The sequence below is a fragment of the Coniophora puteana genome, assembly GCF_000271625.1.
Source record: "Coniophora puteana RWD-64-598 SS2 unplaced genomic scaffold CONPUscaffold_6, whole genome shotgun sequence".
Classification (NCBI taxonomy): Eukaryota; Fungi; Basidiomycota; class Agaricomycetes; order Boletales; family Coniophoraceae; genus Coniophora; species Coniophora puteana.
This window is the reverse complement of record NW_006913058.1, coordinates 1680830-1708541: the sequence shown is the minus strand read 5'-3', so window position 1 is coordinate 1708541 and position 27712 is coordinate 1680830. Positions and strand designations below refer to the sequence as shown.

The 27712-nt window shown below is 52.8% G+C and overlaps 9 protein-coding genes across 9 annotated transcripts; 6 read left to right on the top strand and 3 right to left on the bottom strand.

Annotated features, from left to right (window-relative positions):
* The first annotated feature begins 133 nt into the window (after positions 1 to 133).
* Positions 134 to 1909, top strand: CONPUDRAFT_82371 (Mmp37-domain-containing protein). The gene is made up of 3 exons (XM_007770584.1): positions 134 to 757; positions 851 to 1409; positions 1475 to 1909. Exons 1-3 carry the CDS (start codon positions 179 to 181, stop codon positions 1621 to 1623), a joined length of 1287 nt encoding a protein of 428 aa, XP_007768774.1. The 5' UTR covers positions 134 to 178; the 3' UTR covers positions 1624 to 1909.
* A 3534-nt stretch (positions 1910 to 5443) lies between these two features.
* On the top strand, positions 5444 to 6647 carry CONPUDRAFT_165578 (uncharacterized protein). The gene is made up of 4 exons (XM_007770583.1): positions 5444 to 5711; positions 5852 to 5902; positions 6088 to 6222; positions 6281 to 6647. Exons 1-4 carry the CDS (start codon positions 5481 to 5483, stop codon positions 6494 to 6496), a joined length of 633 nt encoding a protein of 210 aa, XP_007768773.1. The 5' UTR covers positions 5444 to 5480; the 3' UTR covers positions 6497 to 6647.
* Positions 6648 to 7200: 553 nt separating this feature from the next.
* Positions 7201 to 8760, bottom strand: CONPUDRAFT_124551 (uncharacterized protein; the record flags this gene model as incomplete). The annotated part of the gene is made up of 3 exons (XM_007770582.1): positions 8656 to 8760; positions 8532 to 8592; positions 7201 to 8475 (listed from the first exon to the last, which is right to left on the bottom strand). Exons 2-3 carry the CDS (start codon positions 8556 to 8558, stop codon positions 7201 to 7203), a joined length of 1302 nt encoding a protein of 433 aa, XP_007768772.1. The 5' UTR covers positions 8559 to 8592; positions 8656 to 8760.
* Positions 8761 to 11641: 2881 nt separating this feature from the next.
* On the top strand, positions 11642 to 14563 carry CONPUDRAFT_82369 (glycoside hydrolase family 47 protein). The gene is made up of 12 exons (XM_007770581.1): positions 11642 to 12304; positions 12370 to 12490; positions 12540 to 12610; positions 12663 to 12792; positions 12850 to 12906; positions 12959 to 12982; positions 13037 to 13129; positions 13183 to 13251; positions 13311 to 13442; positions 13498 to 13688; positions 13744 to 14129; positions 14201 to 14563. Exons 1-12 carry the CDS (start codon positions 12144 to 12146, stop codon positions 14362 to 14364), a joined length of 1599 nt encoding a protein of 532 aa, XP_007768771.1. The 5' UTR covers positions 11642 to 12143; the 3' UTR covers positions 14365 to 14563.
* Positions 14564 to 14861: 298 nt separating this feature from the next.
* Positions 14862 to 15735, top strand: CONPUDRAFT_55288 (Der1-like protein; the record flags this gene model as incomplete). Its single annotated transcript, XM_007770006.1, has 5 exons — positions 14862 to 14951; positions 15032 to 15097; positions 15158 to 15231; positions 15283 to 15376; positions 15430 to 15735. 5 exons carry the CDS (start codon positions 14862 to 14864, stop codon positions 15733 to 15735), a joined length of 630 nt encoding a protein of 209 aa, XP_007768196.1.
* Positions 15736 to 16341: 606 nt separating this feature from the next.
* CONPUDRAFT_137382 (uncharacterized protein) lies at positions 16342 to 19148 on the top strand. Its single transcript, XM_007770580.1, has 4 exons — positions 16342 to 16708; positions 16783 to 16874; positions 16981 to 18119; positions 18178 to 19148. Exons 1-4 carry the CDS (start codon positions 16436 to 16438, stop codon positions 18594 to 18596), a joined length of 1923 nt encoding a protein of 640 aa, XP_007768770.1. The 5' UTR covers positions 16342 to 16435; the 3' UTR covers positions 18597 to 19148.
* Positions 19149 to 21121: 1973 nt separating this feature from the next.
* Positions 21122 to 22954, bottom strand: CONPUDRAFT_153971 (uncharacterized protein; the record flags this gene model as incomplete). Its single annotated transcript, XM_007770579.1, has 6 exons — positions 21122 to 21816; positions 21883 to 21894; positions 21954 to 22408; positions 22461 to 22532; positions 22586 to 22755; positions 22811 to 22954. The coding sequence occupies 6 exons, from the start codon at positions 22952 to 22954 to the stop codon at positions 21122 to 21124; spliced, it is 1548 nt and encodes a 515-aa protein (XP_007768769.1).
* A 1207-nt stretch (positions 22955 to 24161) lies between these two features.
* On the bottom strand, positions 24162 to 25819 carry CONPUDRAFT_137381 (SET domain-containing protein; the record flags this gene model as incomplete). The annotated part of the gene is made up of 4 exons (XM_007770578.1): positions 24162 to 24522; positions 24577 to 24985; positions 25040 to 25509; positions 25573 to 25819. 4 exons carry the CDS (start codon positions 25817 to 25819, stop codon positions 24296 to 24298), a joined length of 1353 nt encoding a protein of 450 aa, XP_007768768.1. The 3' UTR covers positions 24162 to 24295.
* A 279-nt stretch (positions 25820 to 26098) lies between these two features.
* On the top strand, positions 26099 to 27200 carry CONPUDRAFT_55715 (enoyl-CoA hydratase carnithine racemase; the record flags this gene model as incomplete). Its single annotated transcript, XM_007770026.1, has 6 exons — positions 26099 to 26318; positions 26389 to 26519; positions 26574 to 26720; positions 26775 to 26889; positions 26957 to 27019; positions 27067 to 27200. 6 exons carry the CDS (start codon positions 26099 to 26101, stop codon positions 27198 to 27200), a joined length of 810 nt encoding a protein of 269 aa, XP_007768216.1.
* Positions 27201 to 27712: the final 512 nt, after the last annotated feature.

Genomic DNA, 27712 nt, shown 5'->3' with positions numbered 1-27712 from the left:
TTACCAAGCCGGGGTTACGTCTCAGGCCGGGCACTGCCGCCGCTCGGATGTTTGACGTGCGCCCGACGGCTTAGACATCTTTCTCCTCCATGCTTTCACCTTCAGACCTTTAATCTTCCTCCTCCATCGCATACAACCCTGGATCTTCACAGCAGTCTCATCGCCATCGTCAGTAACAATGCTCAGTGCGGCCCGCCTGTCGTCTTGTAGCAGACTTCCTCAGTCCGCTGCTACCTCGGCTTGGGTTCGCGGTCTGGCGACAGACTCCACAACTCACGCAGACAGTCTCCCTCCGCCTCCACTACGCAAGCAAGAGAGCACCAAGCCTCGCTCTGCAACGGCCTTCAACCCCCGCCCCAGGTCTACGGCGTACGCTCGTGCTCAGGCGCTCTCCAGCCTCCCGCCTTCGTTCGGCAGCAACCAACTCTTGCCCGTCGCGGACTCCACGCGGGCCCTGCTCGAGGACATCGTCGGCACCTTCAATGCCCCTATTCGCTACGCATTCGCATATGGATCGGGAGTGTTTGAACAGGCGGGGTATAGCACGGAGAAGGGCGTGGCTGGAAAGGAGGGCGGGCCTATGCTGGACTTCATCTTCGCAGTCTCGCACGCGGACCACTGGCACTCCATCAACATGACCCAGAACCCTGGGCACTACCCACTCCATGCGCGGGCGTTTGGATCCTCGTTCGTTTCGAAGGTGCAGGAAACTGGACCCGGTCTGTGGTTCAACGCCTCTGTGCCCATCCGCGGGACGGTGAGTCTTTCTCAAAGTTTGCTCCTGCCTTCGAGGAGGCAATCTAAAAATAACGTGTCGCGTGCTCATCGCGTTTTGCTCGTATGCGCGTAGACCATCAAGTACGGCGTCGTCACCGTCGACACCCTCTGCGCCGACCTCCTCAATTGGCGCACGCTCTACCTCGCTGGGCGGATGCACAAGCCCATCCGCATCATCAAGGACGACCCACGCGTCCGGCTCACGCAACAGGTTAACCTCACCTCTGCGATCCGGACCGCGCTCCTCACACTCCCGGAAACATTCTCGCAAGCCGAACTGTTCACCAAGATCGCGAGCATCTCCTATAGCGGGGATCCGCGTATGCTCCTTCCCGCCGAGAACCGCGCTAAAGTCGCGAACATCGTCTCGCGGCAGGAGGAGCAGTTCCGCGAGCTCTACTGGCGCCTCGTGCGAGGATTACCGGGTGTGCAGTGGGACGCGACGTCCTCGCACATCCGGCAGGATACGAGTCCCTCCGCGCGCTCGGCGCACCTGCGCAAGCTGCCCGCGGAGCTCCTCGCACGCGTGCAGACGCGTTCTGCGGGCATGGGGCCGCCCAAGGAGGCGGACGAAGCGGCGTATTGGCTGCGGCTTGCTGGAGACGGGCGCCTTCCGGAGATTGTCAACTCAGGTTCGTCATATGCGCTACTTTGTTCTGTCTGCAGTGTCTGACCTGTGTTGGATCCTCACGTATAGAAATGGCAAGCATCGTTCGATACCCCGCCACAGTCCAATCCCTCAAGGGCATCGTCAGCGCTGGTCTCGGCAAGAGCATGCGATACACCGCCGCCAAGGTCGGCAAATGGTGGAAGGGGCGTGGATCCGGATCCGCGTCTTCGTCATAGCTTTCTAGCCCCGTGCACCCCGCGCTTGAGTCCCCTTGTTGATTTGGTGGATATCGACATCATGTTTCGCGTCCTCTCATCTGAAAGAAACGAACAGTATTAATACAGCGTTTTGGGATCAGCACATAAATCATCAGCATATCACCCCGCATTGCAGTTACACCATATAGATTTCAATCTACTTCCTGCTTACCGAGACCTCCATCGCCCCCTCTTTTCAACCTCACCTGCCGACACCCACCGACAAGCACCGCTTCATTCATTTAAATAAACATGTCCGTATAACACCCCATGTACAGTATCAACAGCGTAGTTTGCAGTTAATTTACTGGACGTTATGGTATTTTCTCTGGATCTGCGGCTATGGTCATTGTGTTAGTACTAAACATTCAGAACATTGGACTAACGCCCGAGTTATGTCAAGCGCCTCCTATGCTTTAGGGCAGCTCTAAATAATGGGACAACCACCGCGTGAGATTACTGCGCGCATTGCTTGTCAATCGTCGTCTCATGTCTGATTGAAACCAACGTTGAACAGTGACATGTTTTAGGACTCTAACAAACGCTTTGCCTGCTCGTTCTCATTTACCCTACCGTACTGTCTTGCACGTCGAGCGCCTACTATCGGCCAGCAATTCCCACCACGGAAGGCAGATTTCTACTCCGGTGTGCATTTCGGGGACCACGAAATGTACTCATGATCAAAGGTTCCTGTTTTTACACAGCAACATCAACCGATGCACAAGCTTAAGGCTGGGAGGATGGGGCATAGCGGTACTCGTTATACCATCGAGTTACTGAATTTCCTTTCATATCGAGCCTTCCCAAGCACAGCAACCACTATATCTTCAGAAACAAGGCACAAAAACAATTTTGGAGTGACATTGACACTGCATCTGTTCATGGTTGGCGGATCGTATCGATTCTTCACTGGTGCCTCTACTGAAATGAGCGTTATCGCGCTTTTTGAGAGGACGTTGCGTTGCTTGTACACGTTTTTGGATGGTAATTGGATAGTTCCGGTCATGTTCTTATCAGGCGCCCGCCGCACCAAGTTAACGCCCTTGATATATGATGCAATGAAGGTAATATGGTTGCAGGAGCTCCGTGGTTGTCAACGGGTATTCCGTGCCAATCAAGGTATTTCGAAGTAAGCACCCATAACGTTTGATGTCCTTTCAGAAGTTATATATACCTCTGATGAGTAGCTTGGTGTTCGTCCAACTCAATTTCAGGTCGCTGGAGGTCGTCTCATATGACAAATATGGGTGACAGCTATTGCTCATGCTACTCATTGTATAGGTACAGAGGCTGTTGTTACAATGCACTTCATTCTTCTTGTAGCATAGTGTAAGTTACCACCGATCATAGTATAAATGCAGTGTTTCTTAATAGAACCTAACAACGATTTGGTACGGGCTTCCAGATGCCACATATTGATCGGTGTTATACGCTTTTCAATTGGTGCCTGCAGCTCCAAGGTACGAATTTGAACAGCTGGCCGAGAGTGATATAAGTACTTGCCGCCGTTTTGTGGGGTACCTTTTGAGTCCCATCTCTCCCTCCGCACCTTGAGCCTCCCATCGCGCAAGCAGGAATGGATCTCAGTCCAGCTGAGTACACTCTGGAAGTCAGCACATTTGTTGGCACCGCGTTCATCATGTTCATCCTAGGTACTTTGCATTGATTTATTTTCTGCACGCCGTTTTCTTACCCACTCGATGCAGGATTGGACGTCAGCATGTATATCACGTCCGTTTATCTGCTTCTTACAAAGCAGCATCTCAGCGTCCGCTGGAGGTGCTTTTACATCGCATATGGCGCTGTGCTTCTCACTCTTATGACGGTGTATGTCATGGTCAATCAATACTTCGGTCAGCTCCTCTGGATCGACTACCGCAATGGTCCTGGTGGACCACCTGCTTGGTTTCAAGCCCATGTCAATAAGGCCCTGTATAATATCGGTAATGGGGTAGCAAGCGCATCTAACATCCTTGGAGATGCCCTCATGGTAAGTACATATATGTTCTCCATGATTCTCCGCAATTATCGAGCTGAACAGTTCAAAGCTTCACCGTTGTTACGTCATTTCTACACGCGGCTGGATGATAGCCTTTCCTTGCTTTCTTTACTTGAGCACGATCGGTGTGTTTCAGTATTACTATCCTCCTGTTTGCTAGCCAACTCTTTGGACGCCATCATTGGTACAGGTTTATGCATTGCTACCACCGTCGTCGCTGGGCAGCCCAACGCCGATATGTGGACTGGTGTAGCTGGGCATCTCAACGTCGCTTGGGTTGCGTCTACGGTATCCTTCAACGTGATAGTCAGCACAATGATATGCCATCGGATAATAGCTTTCTGGCTTGCGCATCGCCACACGATACCCAGAGAGTCACTACGTAAATACACTGGCGTAATTAGCATGGTTGTTGAGGCAACACTCCCTTTCACAGTATTAGGAGTTTCATATCTTATTTTAATGTTATGCAATAGCGGCACTGAAGCTGCTTTCGATGATGTCTGGTCAATGTTCTGCGTATGTGTCGTCTTACCTCTCCTTGATAGAAATATGCTGATGACGGAACCTCCGTAGGCGCTGTCTCCGCAGCTTGTTGTGCTACGGATCTCTATGGGACTCGGCTGGTCCAAACAGACACTTCAGCAGGTAACGCAAACAAATCGACCGGGTCGCTGGAGCGTTGTCGATACACCCATTTCGAACAAAAACAACATAGAACTTCAACCCTACTGGAAGCGTAGCACAAGTCTGACTAACCATAATCCGGCTCTGTCTTCTGAGGAAGAGAATATCTTGGTAGGAGCAACGAACGTGTAACCTCTATGTAATTTGTCCCCATCTGTTACCGTATACCGTTCAGGTTTCTCTCACTACATTGACGTGGTACATCCTCTGTATCTTTTATATTTCCTTGTTCACCATCGTCTTGGTAGCCTTGAATGTCCTCTGTTTATTCGTTCGCTTCTTGGGACTTTGTGTTGGATACTCCACTGTTCTTCGGGGTGAGAATCAATAAATGACAATGTGCAAGGCCGAGTTCGCTCATGAACGGCATTAAATATCTTGATACCCCAAGCAACCAGACTCATAGCCTTGGTTGAGGGGTTTGGTGTACTAAATGGACTCGCGTATGTCTTCTAGCATTCATCGGATGATGTCACTCACAGGTACCTAGTGTTGCCGGGTCTGATTCCTCAACTGGCAGTTAACCATAAATATGTATGACACCGCTCCCTTTCTCCCCCATTAGTAGCAAGGAGCGTACAACAGACATTGCGTACACTTCAAAAAATTTGTACGATAAACAAGGAGCAGTTGTCCAAGCGTACGCCAGGAGTTTGGATTGGGAAATTCTTATTTAGAATATTGACATCCCCGCTGGCGCATTATCATCCCTGCCGTAGCTGTAAATGTCTTAATGAATCTAGAAATTTCCCTTATTTTGACCATGCGCTCAGGATGATGATAAAAAATAACAATCCAAAGGCCCGCCACTGTGAAAGTAGACCAACATGAGATTCATGCACATGAAGCCTGACTACACCGAATCAAGTGATTGGTACCTGAGATTGAAGTCATGTTGCACTACATGAAACGATAAGCCAGGTACTTTTTACTTGAGTTGAGAGGTCATGTTATAGCACATGAAATGGGAAATTCAATACATGGAGCCGTCACATGATCAAGGTCCAAGGTGATGACGCATACTTTGGAGTTGGTTGGTTTGTACGCTGTTGTACGCTTATCCTTGTTGCTCACCACCACCATCGCCGCTCGCCACCATCCTTGTCACTATACTCATCACCCATCCCCGCCCACCACCTCCAACTCCGCAATGGACCTCCCTATCCCCCATAACTTTCCAATCGGCACTCATCACCTCTACAACTATGAGCTAATGGCGGCGTACAAGGAACACGGCCATACGAAGGAAAACAAGGAGAGCCTCCGCTCATGGGTCCGGCGCCCGCGCGGACCCGAACTTATACAGAAACACCGCGAGCAGCCAGTTCATGCGGCTATGTTTAAGGACGACAGATACAATCTCCCGATGGAGGACGGAGAGGTCAAAGGCTAGGATGAGAATGCCTTGGTGCATGTCAAGAACGGGTATGAGAAGTTGGACAGCGACTGCATGTGAGTATTCCTCTCCCTTCTCCAGATATGAAGCTTGTCATTCTGACAGCTGTACCATCTCATTTTCAGTCTACACTTCGCCGTCATCCCCATGAATCGCCGCATCCAGCGGTGCGCAAGGTACGCTCTATCACTCGCTCATCTCCGTGGCTCAGCCAAGCTCATACATGACGCCCGCACCCACCGCAGGATTCGATGATTTACCTGGGGCTGGCGCTGGCGCTATCAAAGACATTACTGAAATGAGCCTGTCCTGACGAGCTTGCGAGGCTGCAGCACGGTCGTCACGTCAGTTTCACGTACAGCAACTGCATCCTCTCGAGGCCGCGGGGCAGGCAGATGTCTTCAAGCACCGTGCGATTGTCAGCTGGCTCTGGAGTGTACGTGCGTATTGGAAGGCTCAAAACGGCAACACCAACCCACTTGCCACGCTCCCGCCCGTGCTACCGTACCAAAACGCGCGATCTGCGCCGAGGCATCACGACAAATTCACCGTAGGAACTCGCCCACCTCTACCTCAAGCTCTCGGGTGAAGCCCCTTCACGAGCGTTCATTCCCACCGGTGACGGTACCTCCCTCCCTCCTCTCAAGTTCGCTGAGGGACCAGCACCGAAGAAGGATCGGACGAGGATGAATGAGCGTACCATCACGCTATGGCGATGGCTGGAAGAAGGAAACGGGTGGAATCGTATGATGGCGAGGCCATTGACATGAATCGCGACGGAGGCAGTGACGACGGCGACGATGAGGGTGGCAGCGCCCCTCCCCCTCAAAACGTGCGGTCGAAAGCAACTGGATTAGGTACCGACCCTCACATAGTACCTATTTATCATGCCAATAGAATATCAGTTTCAGTGCATTTGATCTGTATGCGCCCATAATAACCACTGTAATGAATATGAATGTCAAGTAGAACTCAATGAAACGGTGGGATTGCCGCAATTTGTTCGCAAAATATCAGGTAGGAAAACCTGAATTAGTACCTTGAATCGTAAAGATCCCAACTGATTTTGTGTCACCCCGGTGAAATGATTTTCATGTGAACATCCTATGAATATCAGAGGGTATGTACATGAAAACTACAAGTTATGTATGTGATTTCGTCACCTGAAAATCAAGTTCATCCCTCCTCACAGTGCCGAGGACCAACGGGTCAATGAAGCGACCAGGAATAAACCTGTACTTAGCAGCTCAAGCTCAAGCCCTTTGGATGTAAATAGGGCACGCCACAACCGGCCATGGTATAATAGTGTATCCTCTATTTCCTCGTAGATGCCGTCCCAAAGTATCTGCCAATCTCGATTTCATACTCTTGTTGACTCATCGAGAAACAAAAGGGTTAGGTACGACATAACCTACAAGTAAAAATACAACTTCGATGGCTTGGTTAAGAGTCAAACATATGCTCTCGCTTACACTCACTCCTCCGAGCCCTCACCCTCTTTCTTGATAAACATCCACCACCCGGGAACCGGTCTCACAGTGTCTCTCTGTCCAGACTGAGACAAATATTTGTCGTTACTCGAACAAATTGCACTTCCCATGCTCCCCGCTACGAGTAGGGTCTTGAATATCTCGCCGTTATCGTCGAGCTTGACGTCTACTTCAGCCGTTCCCACTGGGATTTCCCCAGTTTCGACGCGTGGGTAGGAGACACCGTCGAGAGTAAGGTACGGGGCGCCCCTGGGTCCACGCTGAGGCGCGAAGTGATCTTTGGCGAAGGTTTCTCCACTGAGCTTGGCGTACTCTGTCGACGGGGAGCCTGAGGGAGGGAGGTTCAGCAGATGTGGACCCTTCCATTTCCCGTCAGCATCGAATACGCAGAACGCAGTAACCCAGCCCATGAGGTACGAGGGACCGCTCCCGCCGCTGTGGATATGGGCAATCTTCCCCCAGAAATCGATGTTCTCCTTTCCGGTGGGATCGTCGAACGCGTTCACGAAGCGCGACAGCACGGGTCGGAGCAAGTGGCACCACGCTGTCGTCTCGAACCCGTACTCCTTCAGTTTCTCTATCCTCTGCAATATAACCACCCAGTCCTCGCGCGCTCCATCCAGCGTCACGCGGGGAATGCCACATCTGAGCGCAAAAGTGAAGTCGAAGTACTTCTTCGTTGTTGCCATGAGTGCGATCGCATAGATCGTACTGTCCGTAATGGTTGTCGTGCTGAATGTCGGCGTCGCCCACTTGCGCAACTCCGCATCTGTCAAGTTTATCTCGAGAAGATCCGCCATCTGTCTGGCCATGCTCCCGAAGTCGACCGTGTAACGTGTACCTATTGCTGTTACCTTGAGCTCCATCTTCCCCTCGTGCGCAACAAAGAGCGAACGAAGCTCTTCCGCATGTGCGTTCACAAAGAACGAGAATTGGGTCACGATGGCGAGCCACACGTCGTCCGGACGGAGTACGAGCGCGCGGTGGTTGTTGTATGCCTCGAGCAAGGTGTGGACGAGGCCGTTGCGCTGTGGGATGATATCGCTGATGTCGACTTCTTTGGGAATGGAGGACTGAAGCAGCTCAGCACATTTCTTGTACTGTTGATTGCACGCGCCCTGAAGCAGCTTCTCTGGGGCCGTCCGTTTATCTGCCGACTTCCTGTGGCCTGAAGGACTGCCTCTCTCAAATGACTCCGCCGGATGAGTGGCAGGCTTGAATACGACCGACGTGGGCGCGGTGGATATGCTCTGCGATGTCTCGATTCAGAGGATCTACCAGCGTCATGGTAGGATAATAAGCTGGGAGGACTCACGAGAGTGTTGTTGGTGAAAGTTTCCATTTCGCTGGGTGCGTCGCTCTTGTCCAGATATTACCTGGATGATAAGAACTCTTTGTTCAACAGACGCATTGTGTCACGTTGATGTACCATTGCTTACCTGGATCCTTGGGTGATGCGACGGAGCAGGTTATCAGATCCCAGTTTTGGCCGTGCGGACCGTATTTAGCTACCCAGATACTCGTGATCTGGCCCTCAATCTGCTGTGTGGCGTCAAAATATCGTGGGAAAGCTGTTTGTTTGGGAGTTATTGCAGCTGATCGCAGCCTCTCGTTCATCAAAAGCTTAGACCGTCACTAAATGGGCGGTCCGAATATAAGTACATGAGCAGTAGTAGAATCCGTTATAACTGACACCGTACCTTAGTGATATTTTGAATCTCCAGCACGAGTGGAGCGTAAAGTCCGTTTTTAACATACAGGAAATCAGACCAAAATCAGACGGTGAAATGGTCAGATCAGGGATGATATTATAATATTGATGGCTATCTTACCGTTGACGGTGCCTGCATGATAATTACATGATAAGATCGGCTGGTGTTTTATGACGTATGATAAAAGCTCACACCATATGATGAGGACTCGCAATCTCGCCCATGATTCCAATGACAAGACATTCATTGTGAATATTATATAGTACATGATGTAGCATTATGCGAGGTTAAACCGATGAACGAGGATAATACACGAGAGCAGCAGCAGTAGACGAGCGCAGGCGCAGGAAGTACAAAGAAAGAATAAAGCGTATAGACCGTGAAGCGACAGTTGGAAGGGAGCAAGAAAATAAAAACATACGTTAGGGCGAACACAGGCCCGGGACAAACAATCTCTGGGAAGGGAGGGGACGTGAGCGAAATGAAGCAGTGATACACTGATATAACATACCTAGTTGCCAGTCTTCTTCGCCGGTTGTTTTCCCCCTGTACTAATCCTGGCACTCTTTGCCCTGGTTTGAATGGCAGGCTTTGGCACCGGCGCTGGATCTTCTTCAATTGAGGAGAGGTCGGACTCGATAGCGCTCGCTGGTGCCTTGCTACCGGAGGACGTGGGTGTTAGAAGTTATGGTATATTAGACCCCATACGCAGTAGTACATGCGGATGGGGGAAAGCGAGGCGAGAGGTCGCCCATATATACATGTCGGCGACCCCATGCATTCCAACCTTTATCCCTTCACGTTGTCCCGCTTCTCTGCTTCTCTACCTCTCCTGAGCATCCCGAGCTGTCCTCTATCCGCTTCTCTGCTTCTCCCGAGCATCCCGAACCGTCCTCTGTCCGCTTCTCCGCTTCTCCCGAGCATCCCGAGCCATCCACCAGACCAACGCCGGAGCGGTGTACAACCTCACTCAGACAGAGAGCGGTGATACCAGCGATGAAGAAGGAGACCCAGCATAGCTTGCTGAAGCAGAGACTGCAGCACGTACAGATCAAGAGCTTTTTTTGGGTGAAGACGAGGCTCTCACCAATGCAACCGGGTTCGCATCATTGTAAAGGTCAGCGGGTATTCGAATCTCTACCGTTTTTATTGTTCGTTAGTGTTCGTGTCTACCTAAAGCGGTGGCTGCCATATGCAGTTGAAGTTATCGCTCAATGATAATTTTGTTTCTGGAATGGTCTCCGTATTTTATATTCGACTAACAAATGTACGAGCAAGATCATCAATTTTGATCAATGGTAAAGTGTCCGCGACATGGTGTTCGGCCGAAATTCACTGCCACACCATAAGGATATGTTCACTCAATGGGAATGCGTCACCATTCGTGATCATACAAATCTATCTCGACGATGATATTATAACAGTGATCACTCGGTATAACGGTCAAACTTTTCCCACCCATTTAGTGATGACTACCCTTAAGTCCGCCTGGCGAAATGCTGACGGAGAGTTGGAAGCAGCTTCTGCACAAGAAAAATTAGCTGAGTTGACTCTTCTATTTACAGGTTACGATACAGCGACAGCGCGATCTAGACACAAGGTCAGTAAGGTACGAAGGACTCGGAGCGCAAGTAAACGTCTGTGTACACCGGAATAGAGTACTAGTGCCGGTCGCGACGTAGTGAATATTCTCACCTCGTCGCGCGAGGAACGAACACTTCTACCACATTGCATTTGTTCACCAAGCCTCGGGCATTCCAAGCTGAGTTTCAGGCATCAATCACCTCTCGATTCTAGTCACATCACACTGTACAAAACCCTGGGTATTTGTGGGACAGAACCGTCAATTAACATTGTGAGAAGCACACTCAGTGCGATTTATTTTCTCGGATGCTCAGTCCTAGTTGGTACTGTAAACCTGTACCACTCAACAGCCGATCGACTTAAGTAAATGGCATCTTCATCGAATCATGAATTTCTATTAGGAACGGATGTCTTCCACGATCTATATGTATTCTACCTACGGATGAATGTCGAGTAGCAAGTCTGCGTCCGACACAACCAGGTAGTTCGGCCTGGTGTTGTAAAACCGGACATTACGACAGTGTCTCTTTCTAGAAGCCAACACGTAGTACGTGTGTACCTTGTCAGGCTGTATCAGGAATCATTCCGACATAACCAGGACTAGGCCGCCTAGTCCTGGTTGTGTTGGAATGACTTGTACTATAAATTCCCAGGTCAACGTAGTGAACTGTATGCATGATGTACCAGGTGGGCACCATCTTCAGGGCAACATAGGCAAAGGTACCTATGGTCTGACCGACAAACTTTAAGACCAATGCAAATTCTTGTCCCACCTGATGCACGTCTGTATATCTCTATAGGCCTAAGCGCACATGGTCACTAGGGCTCGTGCCTGTTCTACATACGTGTCTGATATTCAGGCAAACAACAGTGAGAGCCATTTTAGGATTTTGACAGGGCTTTCCTCCCAGTGTTGTGGCCCCAGCTCCGAAAGTGCCTCCGCTGGGTCTCCGTCCCGGCCGGAAGGGGTAATACGACGGCCAAGGCACCGGATCACGCTCCCTTGTGCTCGTCTCACGTGGTTTTTACGACCTTTCGACAACGAGACCCACCACGCTCGCTCTTCTCCTACCTCGTGCAAGGACAAGCACGGTTCGTGCCAAGCTCGTCTGCTACCTTTCTGAATCTCTTTCGACCTCGATGGACAGTGAAAGCTGGGGCGGCGCCAGTTGTGCGACAGGACTAGATTGATCGCGTCGATGTGCTTGTGACGCGCTGTACGCGCGTCTGTGCCTGTCCATGTACGTCTTGTCATATGGCGCCTTCCACCGTCGCAGATAACGGCCGCCAGCAAAGCCTTGTCAACTCGTCGCCCCCACTTCCGCCGGCCTCTGCTCGCCCTGGATCTTGCTTCCTCGTACCCCGTGGTCGGTGCCCGGACGAGGTCAGATGATGTGCTATGATTCTATGATGCTTCTCTATCCAAAGGCCAGGATCCTCCCTTGTCGGTTCGCTGCCTTCCATCGCCGTCTCGCATCGTCTGCACGCGCGCCAGTCATTCCAAAAGGGAAATTGAAATGTTCGTCAGGATGGAAGCACATGCCATTGCAACAGCGCGTTCTCGACGGGTCGTATAAAGGTTTCCTTGGCCCCAGCTCGCTTCCCTCCGCCCCCCACAGGTCTCGTTCACCATGTCCCTTAGGAGGTTAGCTCTTGCTGCGTATACCCTCTCTGCTGCCGCGTCCGTACACGGAGCTGCGCTGCAGCCTGCCGGTCTCGCCGTGCCGAGCAACTACTCGAGCCAGCTGGACGCTGTCAAGCAGATCTTCAACGTCAGCTACTCTGCTTACCAGTACGTGCTGTTCTTCAGTTGTTTCAATCTTGATGAATACAGGCTGGGCTAACATCGTCTTGAAGGCAGTACGCGTGGGGCCACGATGAGCTCTTGCCGGTCAGCAAAAGCTACACCGATTACCTGTTCGGATGGGGCGCGACCATTGCCGATGGGCTGGACACGATGTGGATCATGGGTTTTACGGTATGCCACCTCTCGTATCAGCGTTAACGCCGAGACTCATGGCAAGCAGGACTTGTTCGAGCAAGGTGTCAACCAGTTGGCTACTGTTGACTTTAACAATGCCACAGGAGGTAGCTACAAGTAAGCTCATATTGCATGTCGCAATAACAAATCACTGACATAGATTATGCAGCGTCTTCGACGGTACCATTCGCTACATCGGAGGCTTGTTGAGCGCTTACGAGCTCAGTGGCCAGAAGTACCCCGTTCTCCTCCAGAAGGCTCAAAACATTGGTGACAACTTGGCTTACGCCTGGGTTGATGTGCGTAACTTACAGCTTCGTATAGGCTGCTAAAGCTGATGGCACTTCGTGCTCTAGGGCAATGCCATGCCTTACAACGGTCTCAACGTGGATCACTCTGTTCAGCAGGGCACGGTAAGTACTATTATCTGAGTCTCGTACGCAGATGTTCACATGTATATTGAAGACCAACGTCGCTCAAGTTGGTACTGTAAGTCCAACCACCCATCATGAAGCTTTCCGCCTAGTGACCGTTTCACCTTAGCTCACCCTGGAGTTCGAACGGCTGAGCTACTATACCGGCAATGACACGTACCGTCAGCTGGCTGAGAAGGCCGCTCTCGCTGTCGCCGCGAGCGTGAGTGTCTTGGCGGATTGATTATTTAAACATCCATGCTGATAGTCGATCAGCCCGACCCCATCCCTGGCATTCCCGCTCAGGGTCTCTATCCCACTGGCGAGTTCGTTGACAGCTATGTTGTACGTGCTCTGATTCTTCTGTCGGATTGTCGATTGACGATACGTATGCTTTTTGATAGACGTGGGGCGGAGGAACCGACAGCTATCTTGAGTACCTGATCAAGTATCCCCGTCTGACGAACACGAATGACACCACGTTTGCGGATACCTGGGCTACCGCTGTCGATTCTTCCATTAAAAAACTTCTCAAGGTGCGCATCTCCCATGTCTGTGAGACGCGTCCCGATCTAAAGATTGTGCACGTAGACATCGACCGTTGGCGACTTCCTCTACCTCGCCGACTACGACGGCAGCCAGATCCGTCATGTCAGCGGGCATCTGAACTGCTTCTATGGTGGCAACTGGATTCTCGGCGGCAAGATGCTCAATAACGACACCATCGTCAACTACGGTCTGCAACTCACTGATGCCTGCATCAACACCTACCGCGGCACTGCGTACGTCGCACATCACCGCTTTCTGTGTCATACGACCTGACCGAGATCCGCTCAGCACCGGCATCGGCCCCGAAGGCTTCGCCTGGATCTCCGACGACGGCAACTACACCGGCTCATCAATCAGCGACGACCAGCTAAGCTTCTACGCCGCGCACGGGTACTACATCACCTCCGCGGACTACATCCAGCGGCCCGAGGTGCTCGAGTCGAACTTCTACGCGTGGCGCGCGACGGGCGACACCAAGTACCTGGACAACGCGGTGTCCGCGCTGCAGGCGTTCGAGAAGTACCTGCCGAGCGCGGCGGGGTACGCGGGCATCGACGACGTGGACAGTGCGAGTCCGGCGCAGTATGATGACCAGGAGGCGTTTTGGTTCGCGGAGGTGCTGAAGTATTTGTATTTGACGTTTGATGATCCGGGGAATGTGTCGCTTGATGATTGTGAGTTTTTCCTGGTGCTGTTGGGTGGGTGGGCGAGCGTTATGCTGACGGGTTGTTATCGTTCTTTGCAGACGTGTTCAACACCGAGTGCCACCCCTTCAAGGCGCCCACCGCGCTCGCGCAGTATGGCTCGGGCAAGCTCAAGGCTCCCTCGCAGCAGCCCATGAAGACCGTTGCCGGCCCCGCGCCCATGGTCTCGGGAAAGCCTAGTGTTCTGAGCCTCCTTGGACTATAAAAGTTTGAATATTGGGCAAGAATAAGAATTTGGGACTCTGGATGGGTGATATATGTTTGGGGTTTCTTTATTCGGTTATGGCTATTAGGGAGGTGATGGGTTAGGTAGATCTCTATAGAGGGATGAATCTACCGATGCGAGCTTGCTTTGGCTTGATGTCATTTACCATTGTAGACCATTGTCCAGCATGTGGTTACCCTTCTCTAAAGTCTCGAGGGTGAGCTCGTGGTCTTGCAAGACTGAGCTTGTGGGCATATGATGATGTCACTCCCTGGCCACGAACATACAATGCGATGAGCTCCACGACTTGAGGGACGTACGTTGGTCCTCAATCATTTCATAGAGATCAACTTGACGGTCGTGACGAAGGCGTAGTGTGCACAATAAGCGCCCAAATCAACAGGGGCTCGTCCATAAACAGCAGTTTGCTGACTCAGCACCCGAGGTTCCGTCGAGCTCGGACGCAATCTGCCACCCGCCTCCACCTGTTCCTCGAGATGCCCGTAGGCATTGAAGCGTGGCTCACTCAGATTCCACCCGTCACAAGGGCGTGGCTTGCGCTTTCTGTGTTGACCAGTTTGGCTGTGGTGAGCTTCTTCTCGTATGTGTGTCCGGTGATGGTGCAGTGAGCTGAAGTGGACACGTTGACTTGCATCATCGTTACCAGCAATGTCAGCTTGTCACCCCGCTGCAGCTGTATTTTAGCTTCAAGAGCGCGTTTACCAATGCGCAGGTGAGTTTCCACTGGCTGATTAGGGTGTGACGAGGGGTATTGAGAGGTTTCGCGATGTAGCCCTGGCGAGCGGCCACGACGTTCTTCTACTTTGGGTCGATATCGCTGGACTTTGTATTCCACATGTTCTTTTTGTGAGTCCTCAAGTACTGTGATCCTTGAGCGACGTCCGAATCGTGCTCCAGCATGCGATATAGCCGTATGCTCGAAGAATCGTCGTTCGCCAACCGCACAGCCGACTACTTCTGGCTGCTCCTGACCTCCTCCGCCATGCTCCTCGTACGCTCCTCCTTCCAACCACTACACCCCCCTGTGCTGACCTTGAACCTCAGAGCCTATCACCCCTCGTCAACCTCCCCTTCCTCTCTTCCTCTCTCGCCTTCGTGCCCATCTACCTCTGGTCGCGCCGGCACCCATCCACGCCCATCTCGCTCTTCGGCCTCTTCACCATCTCCGCACCGTACCTCCCGCTCGCGCTCGTCGCGTTCTCGTGGATCATCAGCGGGACGTGGAAGGCGGCGGCGGGGGACCTGCTCGGGTGCGCGGTGGGCCACGTGGGCTGGTTCGTGCGGGACGTGTGGTCGCGGGAGATGGTGGGTGGGCGGACGGTGTTGAGTGAGGCTCCTGATGTTTTGTGAGTTTCTTCTGTTATCTTTTTTGGTGGTTTGTTTGCTGAAGCGGTGGTTTTGTGGATTTAGGAAGCGGTTGTTTGGGGACATATAGGGTTTCTTGGGTTGTATCGCATTCTGTGTATCACATTAGAATAGACCTTGGACTTGAAGTCTAGTATGTGGTTGAATGGATACTAGGCCGAGAGCATTTTCGCTGTAACGGTGTCGAGGTCGAGTTTGCACTTTGTGCTCTTCCATTTCTCGAGGACGGAACCGCCGGAAGCGAAGCTGATGGTGTCATTATTAAATGTTGACGATCGAAGTTAGTCCTTTTAGAGGCAGTCTCCTGTCCCCTCCATATCATCATAGCACAACACTACACGCACCTTAACATCCTCCCTTGGTCTCAGTTGTGTGCCATGTTCCACCTACAAATGTTCTCGGAATATCTGAGCTGTAGGGTTGCGGCGGTGGCAGAGGTCCCATGCGGAGGCATTTCTGGGTTGCCTCCACTGGTTCCCATTCCAACGGCGCCCTCAACTTTCTGTAACCCAACCCTTCCCTCCCACCCTTGCCTCGGCCCGCCCCCATCCTATCCCAACTGACTCCCCTCTTTACTACATTTCTATCTTCCTTCTTGATTCTTGTACCAACAGTCTAAACGCCTATACCACACTACTACAGCCCAACAACCGAACCTAGACACCGCCGGCAACTATATACCCGAATGTCCCACTCCCCGCCGGCAGAACATCAACCTGACCTCGAACACGAGGCGTACCACAACGGACATGAACACGAGGGAGGCGGCGAGTATGAAGATCAGGGGGAGCATGACCTCGTTCAGAGCACACAGCACCTGACTGTTGACGTTGACGTGCCGACGTCTGTGCAGTCTTCCCCCGGTGCTCCGCCCACGCGCACCGTTGCGATCATCAAGAACCATGCCCTCGACCGCAGACTTGATATCGAGCACCGGATCCTCGAGTCCAAGTTCGAGGTGAGTGCACATCCTCGCAATCTCGAGGGGTACTCACTCATATGGTGTGAATTCATCTGCTCCTCCTCCAATAGATCGTCAAGGAGCGGCAAATGGAGTTTGACACCGACTCCGATCCCGAGACCATGTTTGAGATTTTCGGCGAGGATGCGCAGTTCTTAGGAGAGTGAGTCAAACCATCCACCCATTCACCCCGTTCGCGGCTAGATCCAGCCGTGCATTCGAGTAGAGCGCCATAGAATGCAGATTACTGAAACTCAAACCCCTCCCAGCGGCCCAGTCTGGGTATATGTGCTCGAGCGCCGCCGCGCCGTCCAGGTCCTGCGCTCTCTCCTCCCCTCACTCGGAGACGCTATCATCGCAGCGCAAGACGACCACCAAGCCGAGATGCAGATCGCCTCGGTCTTCGCCTCCTCGCCGCCCTTCCACGTCTCGGACCTCCCCCCAGAAAGTCCACCGTATAGTCCGCAATACGACCCCAGCTCAATGCGCTCCGTCAACTCGGCTGTGCTCGAGGCGCTGCGCCTCGGCGTATCCGAAGGCGCGAGCACACCCTCTGCCACGTCTCCCAACGGCACCAGCTCCCCAGGAAACAGTAGAGCGCGCCCGAGCCTCTCCTCGAGCGGCGGAAGCAACTCCTACTTCCGGGCGCGCGAGATCCCGCGCACGCACACCGCGCCCGACATCGCGCCGCGCCTCACCAAGGCCGCGATGCTCAGACAAGGCATCGCGTTCGACGACGCGACCGGCAAAAAGATGCACGCCAAGTCGCCCTCTGCGTCCGTCGCGAGCACGGGGCGGCTGCCGACCGTGCAGCGGCAGAAGACCGCGGCGGAGGTCGCGGCGGAGAAGGAGAGGCAGCGCCAGACGTTCGCGAATGTGCCGGGCCACAAGCGCGCGGAGACGATTGCGGTCGCGAGCACGGCGGCGCCGGCGATTCAGCCGAGGTTGACGAAGGCGGCGCAGCTGAGGCTGGGCATTAAGGAGGCGACGCCGCCGCCGGGCAAAAGGCGCGTGTCGGGGAGCGGGACGCCGGTTTCGCCTGGGACGCCTACTAGGAGCAGGTTGAGTACTCCCTCGAGAAGCGCGAGTGTGAGCGCTGCGGGGAGCCCGGTGGTCGCGAGTCCGGCGCGGTCAGTTGGGGGTATCGGTAGCGGGGTGAACAGTCTCGTCGCGAAAGTGAGGGCGAGCGCGGTGGCGCAGGCGGCGCAGATGGACAATGGCGATGCGGGCGAGGATACGGAGACGGAGGCACGCAGAAGGAACACGTTCGAGGGTGTTCCTGGGCATAAGCGCCGCGAGAGCATTCAGGTCGCGAGCTTGAGCAAGGCGCCGAGTATTGCGCCGCGGCTCAACAGGAGCGCGGCGCTCAGGAAGGAAGGAGGGGCGGCGCCGCCGAGCAGCTTTATGTGTAAGTGCTAGGCCAAAGTTATTGTGCCTGTGCCAGGAGACTGACGCTTGGATCGCAGTCCGCACGGCCTCGCAGCCCAAACTCCCCGGCTCGGGCTCCGCCCCGCCCTCGCGCAGCGGCTCCGCTTTGAGCATGACCAGCGGCAACACGAACACGAACGGGAATGGGAACGGGAACGGTCACACGCGCTCCCTCTCGCGCTCCTCCTCCCGCACGGGTGCGGGCGGCCGCCCGTCGCTCTCCAATGCGCCCAGCAGCTACATGTCCAACGCATCGAGCACCGCCTCGAGCTCGGCGCTGAGCTCGGGCTCCGCGGACGACGAGCACCGCGGGAGACCGCCGCCCGCGAGGCGGCTGAGCAGTCTCGGTGCGCCGAGCATCGCGCCGAGGCCGAATAAGAGCGCGATGCTGCGCGCGCAGAAGATGAACGCGATGGGTGCGGCGGCGCAGCCGCAGCCTGCGAAGGTGTTTCGGTGAACCCCGCCGTGTTTTGCTGGTGAACAGTGCGCGGTGGCGAGGTTTATCGACGGCGCGGGTAGTTCGGAGGACGCTGTGCGCGAGTTCATGTTCTTGCTTCCTGTCGCTGGGGACACTGACCAAGGCGAGGAACGGCGGTGCTCGTGTGCATATGCACGTATACTGTACATACATACACGGTTGGGTGGTTCTATAGGGTGCTTTAAGTTTATTCGCGTTTCCTACCTTTTGGCCTTTCTTCGTTCTCTCTTTTCTTTTTCATCAACTTGTTTATCTTCCTTGGCCTCCCGCAGGACCGTTGCCCCTCTCCCACTCTTCCCCTTCTTCCCCCAGATTCTTGTTGATTTTTCTTTTCTTTTGCCATATACCACACTATGCGACATTCTTTTATCTCCTGTGTATGTAGAGTAGGGCCTGGGGTGGGTTTACAGTATGTATGCCAGTGTTCTTTTATCGACCCGTGGGAAGTGGGTTCGATGGTGCTTTTGTATTCTTGGTATGTTTACTTGTCAAACTAAGAAAGAAAGAAAGCCAAAATGATAAATGTTGAGCGGCTTTGGGATATGTATTGGGAGAACTGTGTCTGAAGAAACTGTTGAGAAACTGCCAATCACTCGTGTCGACGTAATGTGGTTCTTCCATTTTTGGGGGGTTCCTAGAAACGACTGTCACCTGTGGCTCTTAGGTGGAAGCTATTACTGTGGTAGTATTTACAAGTTATACTACCACAGTAATAGCTTCATCGCTTACAGGTGATCCTTGTTCACTCACCCCGCCTTCGTCACGACGGTCAAGTCGATCTCCATGAAATTCTAATTACCCATTTTTAAGGCCAACACCACGCCCCTGTAAGCGTGAAGCTAACTTCGTCATTGGTCCCATACTCCCCCTTCTATCTACTGGTCCAAACAAAAAAGGTCAAGGCGCTTCGCTGACTCGGATCAGCTCTGTTTCTTCTCGGGCTCACTGTCACCTTGCTTCCTCGCGCTAGAACGTGGCGCGTTGTTGGTGACTCCGGGCAGCATCCTTCGCTGATGGGTCTTGGATGAACTTGGGCGCTAGTTGGATCTCCATCGCGCAGTGCGGCGTCAGCTTCCCTGACTTTCTAGAAGCTGGCACGTTCTCTTCGGATATCGCACCTCCGAACAGCCCTTGTGGCGACTTCTCAGACCTACGAATTCCGTAAGTTGTCGTCCACGTTCCCCGCTCGTCGGACGTTCCAAGTTTGAGCTTCTGCTGGCTGATTGGGGGTGCGGAACTGCTGGTTCTGTCGTTGGCTGTTCTCCATCACGTTGGCGGCTCTCCGGGGAACTTCAACATCTTCCCTTCTAGTTTCTCCGACTCATGCTACGTAGTTGGTCTCTGGAAAAAGTGCACCCACGCTCAACGCCCATCTTCAGGGATTCGGGCTTATTGCATTGGCTGCTCTCGCGCAGACTCGTTCTGAAGTTCCAAGATCCGTCAACCCAGATAGCACCTGCTACTCGGGACATTTAATCAACGCCGCCGCCGCCGCCAAGTTGTTGGTGTTATAACCGCCTCGACGGCGACGCCGCGACGTCGCAATGCTTCAGTATCGACACCTGATTATCAGAGCTGTTCTTGACAAATAGTCACAGGCCTCAAGGCAAGATGGCTGAGAAATGCTAGCACACCGAGGATGACAACCTCATGTAGTCGTATCTTGACCATAATTCTCTGTTTTCTCATGTCACCTCTCAACCTCGCTGCTAGCGAGAACGCTATGCAGTTTTTGTCCGTCTGCTACAGACACGTTCGCAAGGCCTATACACCATTACCGGCTTCACCCCGTTGCCGAAATTCCACTGTGCGCGGAAATTTCGCAAGGTTTGAGTTTTCCGCAGTGCGTTTCGTCGAAGCATACGAAGGCTGCGCATCTTGCCGCGGTTGATACGCGCTATCTCCCTCGCGCAAGACAACCCACCTGCTTTTCTCTCCGAAATTGAACTGCCAAGAGAATCGTGACAGAACGGCTTTGAAATCAATAGTTCCTGTGGATGCGGAGAGCTTGCTTCATTTTTCTAGTGGACTCCACCACAAGGGAGCGCCATATTTTCAATTTACTGAGCATCAGAAATGTAACGTTACCGCGAGCGTTTAGAACGTGATCTCGACAGCCGAAGCAGGGTGAGCACGTTGCCTTGATGTCTGAACGTGTTTTTGAAACCCGGAACAGGGCGAGCGGAGGCCAAGCATTGCGCAAAACGACAGGATCTGAGTATTCGGTACACGGTATGTACACAGCCTCGAATAAATACATAGATACACGACATATTCCTACATCAATAGCAGCGTCTATCAGGCAGTCCCCAGATGTACAACAGCGGATTGATACATGAATCCAGGTTTGATGAGTAAGCGAATGACAATAGTTTGAACCAAAGAACGACGGCGGACAGAGGCTTGACATGGGAACAAATACCTTCGGAGAAACACGAAAAACAGAAATCTGTAAATAGTAAAGACAAGAACAACAACCATTTGGCTTGACCATCTAACATCGTTCAGAACCAGCGGTCGGTCGTCTTCTTCAGTATACTTCCCTTGCTGCCGCCGGATTTGCCCAGCTCGTACCCGTACACGCTGCCGGGGCGACCACCCCACCCAGGCGCCGATGCCGCTGAGAACTCCATCTTCGTAGATCGATTCCGGAGATGTTGCTGCTGGTGCTGCATTCCCGTCGCGAAGAGCGGCGCGGTCGCTGGGCCCGGCGTCGCCGGTGGCGGGAAAATGTAATGGTCATTCAGATGATCCTCCCGCTGCCCGCGAGGTCCGCGTCCGGGTGGCGGCGGATTGAGCTTGGGAATCAGGGGCATCCCTTCACCCCTCTCGAGCTCCACCGAGTCCGTCCGCTTCTTCCGGCCAAGGCCAAGAATGAGCGGGCGTAGGGGTGACCTTGGCGGTGATGTCGCTCCTTCATTGACGGGGCTCAGAATGGACTCGGTGACGCTGAAGACCGGCTCGGAATATTCCTCCTCTTTCGACAGGGAGACGCCGCGTGAGTGCGACCGGCGGCGCGCCCTCATTTCCGCTGTAACGCCGCTCACCGGCCTGCTCATTGGTCTGCTAACCGGTGGTATCTGGGGCGCCATGGCGGCGGCAGCCGCATGGGCGCTGGACTCCCTCAGCATGATGAGAAGAAGCATCGCCAGGACCGAGAAGATGGAGATGAGCATCTGTGGGAAAAATCCGATGAAGTCTGCAAGATCCGTTGAAGTCAATCAGTGCTGTGTATGGTGAAGACAATCAAAGCTTGTGCGCGTACCGATTAGAACACCTGAATAGAAACCGCGTTAGCCCCGCAAGGTCTAGAGAAAGACGGAGATGAAAACATACCATCGAAGTCGGGTCCATCGGGCATGGCATTACGCAGCTGGGGGATGGCGACGACAATCGCGAATGATGAGATGAGGTGTTTGAGGATGGGCTTCACGTCCGTAGCAGACCAGGCGAAGAACACATGAGCCACAGTGGCTTGCGTAAGCAACCAGTTGGCCGCCCAGAGGAGGAAGGCGAAGAAGCGAGCTCGTCCTGGCCTGCGGACCCAAAGGTCGATGTCACGGCTGGGTACTTGAGTGCCGTTGACTGTTACGTAAGTTTCGACGTCTTCGCTCTTGACGCTGAAAGCATCGGCCTCTTCCAGTGTCGCGAGTTTGGAGATTGGGAGAGTGTTGTTGTGCTCGTCCTTAATCATGATGGAGCCGGTGAGGTAGTACGTATCGAACGGATAAAGGTCATCGTTGTGGACATCAAGCGAGTGGTCGCTGTCGAACTGAACCATGTTCTGAACGCTGAGGGGCATCGTCAGCCAAGACGAATCTTAGCACAATCTCCGATACGTACTAGCGTCGTCTCGATGTCTGCTTCACAGAGGGCAGTTCGGCGGGATTGTAAATGAATGTAGGATCGTCATCACTCAAAGAGAGTCAGCATGTTGAATGAAATAGACACATCGTAAACGGGCTCACCCATCCACGAAAATTTCCAAGTACATGGGCGGCAGCCCACACTGGTTGCTCTCGTGGGCACCATGGCTGCCGTCCAGAACGTACCCTACCCCACACCCCAGTACTGACCAACGGATGCCAAGGGAAGGCTCATCAACATCAACATCGACGTTCTCACCCAAGAGGACGATCTAATGCAAAGCCGACGTTCATCAACTGTAAAAGTATGACTGGCGTGGTACTCACGCCGGGGTCAGACGCGGCGACATCGTTGAGGATGTTTTTGAAGTAGTCTGGGTCATCGTCATACCCTATAAACGCGCATGATAGCGCCAGAATGAAGCAAATAGAAAAGATGATAGCGAGCGCGAATTTGGTGGAGAGCTGCATGGGGATCACTCCACCATACGAGGCGGGCGAAGGCAAGGCTGCCAAGCGTCTTCGCCAGTCCCTTGATCGGGAACGAATGGGATTTGTGCCACCCATGAAGGCTTGCGAGAGTGACTGACTGGTGAAAGGGGAGTTAGAGGATGATGGTGGTCGAAGTTAGAGTTGCGAAAACTTACCGAAGGTTCTCGGCACCGCCCAAGCACAGAACAAGTGCTTGGCGTCTACAGAGAATGGCAGGGTCGCGCCTGGAGATGACAGAGGCTGTCAGGTCTCTGGAGAACCAGGTGGGGATAAGAAATGAGCTTATGTACGTTGAGCGCCACGATATCCAAATCTCAGATTTCGCATGGCTCCTTCTCGCAAGCGAAAACCTTCCAAGGATTCGCCTCCACCCGCTCAGTCGCATCAAGGTCTATTAATGCTGAGATGTCGATTTGTTAGTAAGCTCACATTCAGTGCAATTGGGAGTCCACGGTGTTCGGTCCACTGGAGTCGAGGCCACAACCTCGAGAAAGCCTAGTATGCAAGTACTCCACGCGCTCATTGCGACAGAAAGCATGCGAGTTGCTTACCAGCATCTCAAGACTTCAAGACTAAGACCATATGTAGTTTGTGCGGCATGCTTGACTCTCAATAAATTGTATTGCTGGCCTTATTTGATTCTTATGGGAGTCAGTGAGCGAGCTACAAAGAACATAAGGAACCCACACTGACCTCTCACGGGTTACTTCTTCAGGTAAAAGACCGGCGGAAAGCATCAAAGTCGGGTGCTGCGGAACGTCTACCTCGTCCGCTCAGGCAGCGCCCGGAGGTTTTGTGCCTTCTGTAAGATAACCGCTGGTGGATGCGATTAGCAACGATTAGATATATATCCTGCATAGACAGATAAGCGAGTTCGACTCCCGAGAACTGTTGTTTGCGCACGACCCTGGATTCAACAGCTTTCTTATCCTTGGATGACAACATTAGCAGGCCCTCTGTTAACATCAGGGGAAACTGCATAGTGTGAAAGAAGCATGGACCAGCGGAAAGTACCCACATGTTACGAGCATTGATTATCGTGGAAAGCGCTGTGTGGCGCGACCTCAAACCGGCCACAGCCTTGCATTAAAGACCTTGTGCGTTCGCACCATCGGGACCGCATCCTGGGAAGTCCGTTGCGTGAGACCGACGGTATGGAAGTCGAGTGACTGTCAAACGTAGGGCGATGGGAAGAATGCATTAGATTTGCACTTGCGTTCTATTGAGCTCAAATGAAATGTCATATGAAGCTGCTTGAATGCCTTTGACGCATGCATTGGAGATACACTATAGAAAGTTAGATAGATTAAGCTGACATCACTACACATTGCTGAGTAGGCCCTGTAACGTTTCGATCTCGTCAAGCGGCCCTCCATCATCACCCTCGCGACCAAATACGTTCAGCACCTGTCGGCTGAGCCCGAGATACAACTGAGCGCGGTCCACGAGGCCCGCGTTTTCCGTCCGCGTTGCCCCGTCTGCAACGTTCTGGTCCGCGGTGACGAATGCGTTCCACGCCGTCTTTGCCATTTCCAGCAGATGTACGCCTATAACATAGAGTCAATCACACAACAACTGGCGCTTAGCGCGGGAAGCCTTACCGATCTGCGGGTAATTCTGTGGGTATATCGTGCAGTACAGAGCGAGAAGCGTCATCCCGACGTTCAGGGCGTCCGAGTAAGGGCCATCGTGTGACGCCGCGCTGAACGACTCCGACAAGGACGTGAGATAGGACTCGTTTAGGGCGGCCAGCAGCACGTCAGGGGGAGTGCGGGGGCCTGCCGGGAGGACAAAGTCGGGCGATGTCGAGGTGGGTGATGTGGGGAAGGCGTGTGTGCGTAAGGCCCGAGCTAGGGATTCCTGATCTTCCCGGGACGAAGGCGGCGGAGGCACCCGACCTATTGAGTCGAGGACAGAGCAGGATGGACATGTGCAAGTAAACCCGTATGTCAGTTGAAAGCCTTGTTGGCGCGATTGGAGCAACGCGGGATCAAGGTATGGGACACAGATCTGGGGTGATGAGTCAACGACTGGAACTCACAAAATTTCTCAATCAGCACTCGCCTCTTCGCCTGCACCGATGTCTTGAAGGGCTACAATCTCCATTCTGGGAGCAGCATCTTCAGAGAGGATGTATCTGGCGGCGGCGTTGGGTAGACACGAATGATTGAATAAACGGCTTGCGAGCGGAAAGACCCCATGCGCAACCGTTGTCAGATGGCTATGGACGGCAAAGTTGTTATTCGAGAATCGAGAAAACAGGTCGTTTACATCGGGTATAGTGCCCGCTCTACCGTTCATGGCGCATATAGGGGGCGGATTCGCGATATCTGGTCTAGGCAATAAGGATAGGAACGTCGATAGTTGTTGGGTGCATTCGGCGGTGTGGTTCGACCGCAGCTCTGCAAGTAGGTGGGTGAGGAGCATAGAATCCATCCTTTCGTGAGTCTCCATCTTCTGATACTCTGCAGAAGCTTGAAAGCGCTGGATGTTCTTGCAATATGATCTGTGCGCGCTCCATTGCGACGTTTGACCTGAAGAACGCACCACGGATCGGTTATGCAGGAACGACGCGAACGAAAGTCATCGAGTCGCACATTGAGGTCCACAGTAGTAGTATGATGCACATCCAGAACATCTCTTGAGATCGATCCCCGATGACTCTAAGCGCAGACACCTGTCGCAGCGTTTGCCCTTGAAGGATGGTATAAGAGCAGTTGCGAACGCCCTGACCGTCAAGATGCAGTCGCCCGGTGAGAATGACCTGCTTGTAACAGCCTTGTTCCGAGCAGTTGGGTGAGGTTCAAGACGAACACCTTGAAGGGACGAGAGTTCTGGCTCCATGACCAGAGACAAGACGCGTCGACCCGGAAGAAAACTGGAATAAGGCTCCGCCAACCGACGCCGCCGGCAACGTCAAACGCAACGCCCAAAATCGGCCGATGAATCATGATGAGATCATTTATTCATTGCCCCTGTTTCTGAGCTTGTTCCCCCCAGCTGCCGAGCTCATCGTCCTCGACTTGCTCATCAACGTAAATCGTACGACTTTCAGCAGCATTCAGCTTTTCACCAGTCAACATGACCGATACTCACCACATGTCAGGCGACACCGTCCGCACCATGGACCTAGCCAGCGCATGTGGTTGCACCAACACCGGCCAGCAGAATATACTCACAGAGAAACAAGGAAATGTTGCTATCGTTACGCTGAACAGACCCAAGGCCTTAAACGCGTTGTCGGGAGCGCTCATCCAGGAGCTACTCCAGGCCTTGAAAGCATTCGATAAAGATGATGACGTCGGTGCCATAATCATTACGGGAAATGAACGTGCATTCTGTGGTACGTTGCTTTCGCCACGCATATGAGGAGAATCTTGGCAGTAACAAAAATGTCGAATCTATTACCATAGCTGGTGCCGACATCGCAGAGCAAAAGGCTCTGAGCTTCACGCAAGCATACAACACTGACTACCTTAGAGATATTGTCGACAGCATCCTTGCCATTCACAAGCCAATCATTGGCGTCGTGAACGGTTATGCAGTGAGTATCTGAACCCATGCAGGTCACTCATGAAAGGACGCTCATCTTTCTCAGCTAGGTGGAGGATGCGAACTAGCTATGATGTGCGATATCGTTTATGCGGGAGAAAAGGCAGTTTTCGGCCAACCCGAAATCAAGCTAGGTACGATCCCCGGAGCTGGTGGGACACAGAGATTGATCAGGGCGATTGGGAAGGCAAAGGTGCGCCCTCATCTTTGATGCATTCTGACTCACTTCTCACTGGCTGGTGGTCAGGCCATGCATATGATTTTGACGGGAGAGAATATGTCCGCCACCGAAGCGGAGAAAGCAGGTCTCGTAGCTAAGGTACTGCCCGTTAACGAAGTCCTGCCTGCGGCTATCAAAGCGGGTGAGTATCACACTCAAAGATTAGGTTGTCAAATAGCTGTCTTATCAACATTTGATCTCCTATTCAGCGACCACCATAGCAGGCTACTCACGCCCAGTGGTGGCTATAGCAAAAGAAGCCGTCAACGAAGGTCGGCGGTCTCTACTCTTGCTCGTAAAGAAACTAAGTCGTTTTCAGCGGAGGAACTCGGTCTGCGAAACGGACTCCACTTCGAAAGGCGGTTATACCACTCTACGTTTGCACTGTCAGATCATCAAGAGGGCTTTGGTGCGTTCTTGGAAAAGCGACAGCCTCAATGGAAGCACGTCTAGGGCAAGAGGAGTGCAGAATTATGAAAGTTGGTTGTGAAAATCATAATTATCTGTACAACAATTGCAATGTATAACAACTACCAAGAAATTCTATTGGACAGGATATTGTAAGACAACAACTAACGGAACCTTTGTCGTTCTATGATGGACTTCTGACGTGCGTCTCTTGAGACACGCCTGCGGAAGATCGTGAGCGTTAGCCAAAACAGGTTCTCAAGATGACATACCAGTAATATTCCATAACCTCTGCCTGCCCGAGTCTCCGCAAAAAGTTCTCGTCATGCGTAATGATGATGAGCTGGAAGTTGGAATGGTTTTTGCGCTCGTTGATAATACTAGGGGTATATGAGAAACACAAGCATAACACGAACACTAACGAAACTCACTCGACGAGACTAGATGCAAGAGCATCAATGTTCTCAACGTCGAGAGCGTTTGTGGGCTCGTCGAGGGCAAGAATACCGCAGTTCTGGCCGAAAGAGTCGGACAGCGCCAGACGGATGATGATTGAG